This window comes from Mus pahari, chromosome 3 (assembly GCF_900095145.1).
Source record: "Mus pahari chromosome 3, PAHARI_EIJ_v1.1, whole genome shotgun sequence".
Lineage (NCBI taxonomy): Eukaryota > Metazoa > Chordata > Mammalia > Rodentia > Muridae > Mus > Mus pahari.
Window position 1 is genome coordinate 110345724 of NC_034592.1, and position 7296 is coordinate 110353019.

General features: G+C 48.5%; 1 protein-coding gene across 1 annotated transcript in view; it reads right to left on the minus strand.

Moving 5' to 3' along the window:
* Positions 1-4932, minus strand: part of Ncaph (non-SMC condensin I complex subunit H) — a 27517-nt gene extending 22585 nt beyond the window's left edge. The window contains exon 1 of the mRNA XM_021193533.2: positions 4860-4932. Coding sequence (XP_021049192.1) covers positions 4860-4878 — 19 coding nt within the window. The 5' untranslated portion in view covers positions 4879-4932. The remainder of the gene's footprint in view (positions 1-4859) is intronic.
* Positions 4933-7296: the final 2364 nt, after the last annotated feature.

Below are 7296 nucleotides of genomic sequence, written 5' to 3' on the forward strand. Positions count from 1 at the left end.
AAAAAAAAAAAAAAAAAAAAAAAAACAGAAGCAAAACTTTCCTGATTAACGCATGCCTAAAACCACCTAGCAAGGGCCGGCAAGCCTCAGACCCAAATCCAAGGTTTCTGACTCCAAGTCTAGTGGCGCATCTCATTACCCCACAGACTCCTCTGCTTGTGCCCAAGGACTGGCTATATAGAGAAAAGAAAGCTCAGCCATCTTTAGAGGTGCCGATTCAGACAAGCAGTGCAGAGACACAGACAAGTGCCAGGGAGCACAGAAAAGGCTGGGCTGAGTGGTGCATGCTTAGGATGCTGGAGGTGGTGGGACGCTGAAGTCTGGAGCCAGCCCCGTCTGTGTAGCCAAGCTCCAGGCAGGTGGGGGCTACAAGGTGATATAGTCTCAAAACAAGGCAACAGTAACAAGCTAATTATCAACAGAGCCAGGGGAGCTCTTCTGGATGAGGAGAAAGCATCTGGCCACAGAGACCAAAAGCAGCCCATAAAAGGTTTCAGCCAATCCCTGCTCAAAAAGGTGGCGAAGAGCAGCATTTGGGGGTGATTTTGGAAATCTAGAATAAAGTCTAGATCTTAGGCTAGGAAATTGATTTTGATTATCTTAGGCATCACGGTGACAATTTGATGTGGAGGTCATTTTTTTCGGAGATGTGTGAGAAACAGCTTCGGTGTGGAGCGATCTGAAGGGTGTAACTTGCATTCACAGTAAAGGTGGTAAAACATGAGCAACTGTTGGACACAGGTCAAGACACGGAGTATTTCCTTTCTTGGTACTTCAATTACAAGTTGGGAATCAGATGGTATGTGAGATGGCTATACGTGTTTTGGGGAGGGGGTGAGGCAGGAAAGGAATAAGGAAGACAGGAGCTGTGAATAAGATGGCTTTAAGTACAGTGGTCAGGGCAGGCTTTTCCAAAAAGGTTACACCAGAAATTATCAAAGCCATGAAGCCAGTCTGGAAAACCCAAGTGGAAGCCGGGGGCACAGGCCAAAGGTGGGACCGTGCTGGCATGTGTCAGGGCCTACTGTGGCTGAATACAGCAGTCCACAGTCACCTTGGGCCCTCCAGGGCTAAGGAGGAAAAACACTAGTCAGAGCAATGGACGACAGACTTGCAGGAGCCCACTGTACTGACTTTACATCCCACCCCACCCAACCCCCCAAAAAATATTTAGACAGGGTCTCACATAGCTTAGGCTGGCCTCAAAGTCACAACAGCTGAGAAGATGACCTTCAACTTCTAGTCTTATTGCTTCTACCTCTTACATTCTGGCATGACAGGCATATGCCACCATGCCTGGTTTCCATGGTGCTGGGATCTAACCTGGGGTTCACTCACCACTAGGCAAGCACTCTACCAACCAAGCTTCCTCCCCAGCCCTACCTGTGCATCAGAGATGCAGTGAGAAAGGACATCACTGGTTAACAGTGAGAGGAAGAACAAAATGAGCTAACCTGGGCTTCTGGAGGGCAGAGGACCAAGTAAGAACCAATTAGAAGGGACTTAACAGTAAGCAACCATCATTACCAACTTAACAGTAAGATGACCAGACAGGCGGCAATACTGATGATTAGATGTGTATGGATATTGGATAGGTCTCCATGATGTCAGCATGACTTCTTGATGGTTTAAATGTGGATCGTGAAGGCTGAAGGCTAACTCTGAGTTATCATCAACAGCTGACTGAGTTGCTCAGACCTGAGGAAGCTACAGAAGCAGCACGCTGTGGGGCAGGAGACAAGGCCGTAGCTTTACCCCACATGCATTTCCTAGCCATCCAACTGCACTACACAGCTGGATGCGTAATGGTAGATCTCGGGGAGGAGGGGGCAGTTTCAGGCTAGGTAAGTTTGGGAGTCACCAGCAGGTAGTCATTTATTCACGAAATAAGTGAATGGAGGAGAGCTGACAGTCCAGAGGGGTCCCAGGATACCTACAAAACTACACAACAGGAAAAGGGCCGAGGAAGGAAAATCGGAAAAAGCCAACGAGGCTCTACCAACTAGGTCGCATCTCTCTGTGGCTTTTACCTCTTTATGACTAGAAGGCAGGTGAACTCAGCAGCTGGGGGCCAGTGAAGGACAAGGCACCGGAGAGCTAAGGAAAGGAAGAGGTGGCCATCTAGGATCAGGAATGAATGAAGTGGAGAGGATGACAGTGACGAAGCTCTGAAGGGCCTAGAGCCAACCACTCAGCAGCCCTGAGGATGTCTCTCTGGCCACTGTCAAGTGTGCAGAACAGCAGTGTTTAATTAACCAGGGTTCTGGGCACTGCCAAGAACCTGTAAGAAAATAAGAGGACACAGGGAGACACCTGGTCATATTGACTGACCAGGAAAGTAACATAAATAAGGAGGGAAAGGGACACAAGGTGCAGGCACTAGGTGGTGAGAAGCCAGAGAATATAGGTTGGCAGAAACAAACGCCGACCTCAGTATGTAAATAAGAGAAGATGAGCTGGGCACACGGGGTGATAGTGAACACACAGGTGACAGCCGATGCCGCTCCCATCAATGACATGTTCAACGTGAGACTGTGGCACTGCTGACCTACTCTTTTAGAGCAAGACACAAGATTCCTGGAAGGAGTTAAGAGAACCCTAACTCATCCTCATCCCTACCCAATTTAAGAAACAGAGAGCACTGTTTTACACCTGGCTTTATCACGCATTAGCTAAGAAAGCTTTAGGTAAGCAAACAAGCTCTGTCTCCACGCTGTCTCTGCTTCACCATCGCCCTGAATGGAAGAGCAAAACCTGGTTGTGGGTACAGCTACTGGAAGGGTCCTTACCTAGCACTCAGCCTTGGCTGGTGGGCAGGCATGTGCTGAGAGGAAGGGAGAGGGAGGGAGGGAAAAAGGGAGAGAAGGAGAGAGGGAGAGAAATGGGAGGAGGAAGGGGGGAGGGCAGCAGAGAGTGACCCAGGCACAGAACTTGCTGTTTGGGAACAGGCGGCACAATGCGATTACGATATGCACGATGACGTTTTATAGGAACACAGAAAAATAAAAGGAGGCTGGGAGTAAGGAGCAATGTAGAATTCTTGCCTGGCACGCGCGCGCGCACGCACGCACGCGCACACACACACACACACACACCATGGCACAAGACTTCACCACAAAAGTAAACAAAGAGACACAACAGACAACAAATGCTTGTCCACAGGCAGCGGGAGGAAAGGCGGTCCAAGAGCTTTACAATGCTTCCTACAGGTCGAGGAGTATAGTTGACACACCAAGACAAAACTGAAAGGTCAAAAGGGGAGATGAGAGACATTTATGGGCAGAAATCAAGACATCTGTGACTCTGTAAATGTGGGTAAGGAAAGGAATGGAGAAACTGGAAGCACAGAGGGACTAACTCTTCCCGCGCTGCTCTCTGGGGTGGGCAGTACACACATGTCTAGTTCAACAAACTGTTACTGAAGTCAAGAGCACTTCCTTCTGCCTGTCTTCTTCCTCCCACACCCTCAGCCCCTCTGCTCCGCTTCAGTTCTCAGCCTGAAGTGGGCACTCCAGGACTTGTCTTTTTCTTCTTGAGCTGCTCTGGCTCCTGTGGTACTGGCAACCTAAGTTATTTCCTGTGCCCTCCCCTCACCCGGACAACTGCTGCAGGTCCTGCCTGAATGGACTCTCCACAAGGTCTGGCTAGTGTTCTCACCTGTACCCATGGCTTTATGATCTCCAAGACGGAGAAAAACAAATCTGCCCCCCAGCCTATGGACCTCGGTCAAACTCGCCCAGTAGATAGGAACCCCTTCACCTGAGCACCTCTCAGGAAGTCACAGGCAACAAATCCAAACTGAAACTATGATTCTAAAACTCTGACTTGGGTCTACCAGGTCCTGCCTGTTGTCAGTCTCACTAAGCTTAGTTATGACGGTCTAGCTCAAAGCGTCTCAACCTTCCCAATTCTGTGACCCTTTGACACAGTTCCTCATGTTGTGGTGACCCCCCTAACCATAAAATTATTTTCATTGCTACTTCATAACTGTAAATTTAGTGCTGTTATGAATCGTAATGTAAATATCTGTGTTTTCTGATGGTCTTAGGCGAACCCTGTGTAAAGGTCATTTGACACCTCCCCATGGGGACTGCCACCCAAAGGTTGAGAACCTACAGCGTAATTAATTCCTAGGCCAGTCCAGGTTCCTTCCTATCTTTTCTCTTGTACAGGATGCTCAGCCCATAACGTTCTTCTCAATGCTTGCTTAAAAAATCTCGAGTCCATAATGGACAGGAGTTACAGCACTAGGTCTTATCTGTCAAATATTTGCTATACTATCTCAATTTGACACAAGCTCCCAAGTGGAAAGGTTATTTATCTGTTTCGTTCCCCCCCCCCGCCCCATTTCAAAGTGGGACTCCTGTAATCCAGGCTAGCCTCGAAGTCGCTATAGCTGAGGACAACCTTGAACTTCTGATCCTCCAGTCTCCATCTCAAGTGCCCAGGCTTCTTCTGTTGAGATTTTCTACATCTGACCGAAGGTCTGTTCCAAAGGGAGCCCTCAAGACTTTTGAATCAGTTCCAAAACACTGGCACGAATGCTCAACACAGAGCAGTCGAAACTTCGCTTCCACAGCTCCCCACACAACGTCCAGTCCAGAAGGAAAAAAAAAAAAAAAAAAAACAACTTTATCCTCCGTTAGAACCAGGGCGCGGGGAACACTAGAGCCCTGCCGCCACTGGTAGCTGCATCCTGATTGGCCCAGCGCCCCGCTTTTCCATTGCCTTCTCTTCCCCTCCCCCACCGGAGCCCCCGGCCGAACCCCGCCGAACACATTCGTCCCTTCTGGACCTGCCCACGCGAGCACCCTTCGGTCCTGATCCTGCCCGCCGTGCCTGGACCCACTCGAGCTCACCTGAGCGCGGAATTCTCATCTTGCTCTCCACGTCTCCGGAGTAAGTTTTAAACTGCGAGCGCCAAGCGCGGTAACCGCCACGTGATGTCACTGGGGTGTGGCCTTTGGTGCGCCTGCGCAGGCCGCCTAGGCGACTGATCAGAGTAGCCGCCCCAACTTGGTGGACAGTTCTTCATTGGCGTCTACGCGAGTGAGCTTGGTGCAGCGGTGACCCAGCTGAAGATGTTTGGAAACACTCTGGAGCCGAGCGCTGGGCGCGGAGTAGGATGTGTGGATCTTGGCAGCAAAGGCTGTGCTTTCCTAGAATCTGGATTGTAATGGGGAGGCAGGTTTCTGAGGAATCGAGGTTCTTTGCCTTAAAAGACAAGTTCTTTGTGGGTAGAAAACGCTGACCTTATTGGAAGCTCCAGGCAGGCAAGAAGGAATGCAGAGCATTGCGTATGCATGTGTAGACTCCACCCAGAGTATTGTGTATGTATACATCACCCAGGATATTGTGTGTGCCCATGTGTACACAGGTCCCAGAGCATTGCATTTCCATGTGTATACTCTTCCAAGGGCATTGTGTATGCATGTGTACACACACCCCAGAGCATTGTGTTTACTTATGTTTACACTCCCAGTACAGTTTTTATATATGTGTGTACATTTCCAAAGAGTTTTCTGTATGCATGTGTGTACATGTCTATACACACACATACCAGAGCATTGTGTATGCACTTATACATGGACATACCAGAATGTTGTGCAAGCATGTGTATCTGCACCAGAGCATTGTGTTCATATATCTATACACATGCATGCACACACATTTTAAAACTAAATTTTTGTCCAGATTCTTGTAAAGAGCTTTTTGGAAATCACCTACCTACCATCCTTTTTTTTTTTTTTTTTTTTTTTTTGGTTTTTTGAGACAGGGTTTCTCTGTATAGCCCTGGCTGTCCTGGAACTCACTCTGTAGACCAGGCTGGCCTCAAACTCAGAAATCTGCCTTTTGTTGAAAGCTACTTTTTAAAAGATTTCATTTCATGTGTATGAGTGTTTTCCCTGTGTATATGTATGTACATTTACCACATGCATGGCTGGTACCTGAGAAGATCAGAAAAGGGTGTCAGATCCCCTGGGACTGGAATGACAGATGTTTGTGAGCCACCATGTGGGTGCTGAGAATGAAACTCAGGTCCTCTGCAAGAGCAACGAATACTCTAAACTACCTCTCTAACCCCCAAAACTACTGTTTTTTTTAAAAAATATTTATTTATTTATTTATTATATGTAAGTTCACTGTAGCAGTCTTTAGACACACCAGAAGAGGGCGTCAGATCTCATTACAGATGGTTGTAAGCCACCATGTGGCTGCTGGGATTTGAACTCTGGACCTTCAGAAGAGCAGTCAGTGCTCTTAACTGCTGAGCCATCTCTCCAGCCCCAGAATTTACTGTAGAGAATGTGGTTAAGAAAGCTGAGAAAGTGTATCACAAGAGTGTGAGGGAGAGATGGAAGATAAAAAGATAAAAAAGATAGAAGAGATAGGAGACAGGAAAAGGTGTAACTAGGATTCTGGCCACAGTAAGAGAAAGAGACAGGAGAGGCAGGACTAGACAGTCAGGGGACTTGGGAGATAAAAAAGGGCAAGAACCAAAAAGACCCAGAGGAGACAGACCATGCCTAAAAAGAGACCAACGTGCGGACTGCAAGGATACTGGCCACCGGGCCCATGAATGCCCAAATTAAAACAGGGGGTAAAGGTGCTGTCTCTCAAAAAAAGGATAAAGACTAGGGGAGACGGGGCTCGGACCCCCCTCCCTGAGCCTAAGGACACAGGCGCAGAATTTTCAATGCTTTGAACACCATTAAGTAAAGTACCTATCAAAGAAACTGCACTCTGTGGCTAGTAAGTGGCCTCCCTGCCTATGAGCGACAGTGACTACAGCTGTGTTGGTAAAAGATCACCGTAGAAGCCCTACACTCGTTCCAGAATGTTATCAGGCAGCCCCCTGACCGCTGGATGACCAACGCCTGACTGACTCACTATCAGAGTTTGCTGCTAACAGAGCGAGTGACCTTCGCTCCCCCTGCCATCCTCAATCCTGCTACCTTCTGTCTGAAGCTAGTGAAACCCCCCCCCCCACACACAAAACACTGGAATTCGGCCACACCTCACAGACTAACTGTGGCCAGGAACAGTGAACTGATTCTCTGATGAAAGCAGCTTCGAAAGCAGATCCGAGGTGGAAGGTAAGCACAGAGCAGGGGGCAACAGTCTGCCTGAGGAGACGTCAGCATAGAGAGCAGAGCTCATCGCTCTAACCCAGGCTTAAAGGCTGGCAGATATGCCTTCACTACNGCCCATGTCCATGGGGCAATCTACAGACAGTGTGGACTCTTGATTTCTGCCGGAAAGGTGCTTGCAGAGAGACAGACCTGAGACCTACTG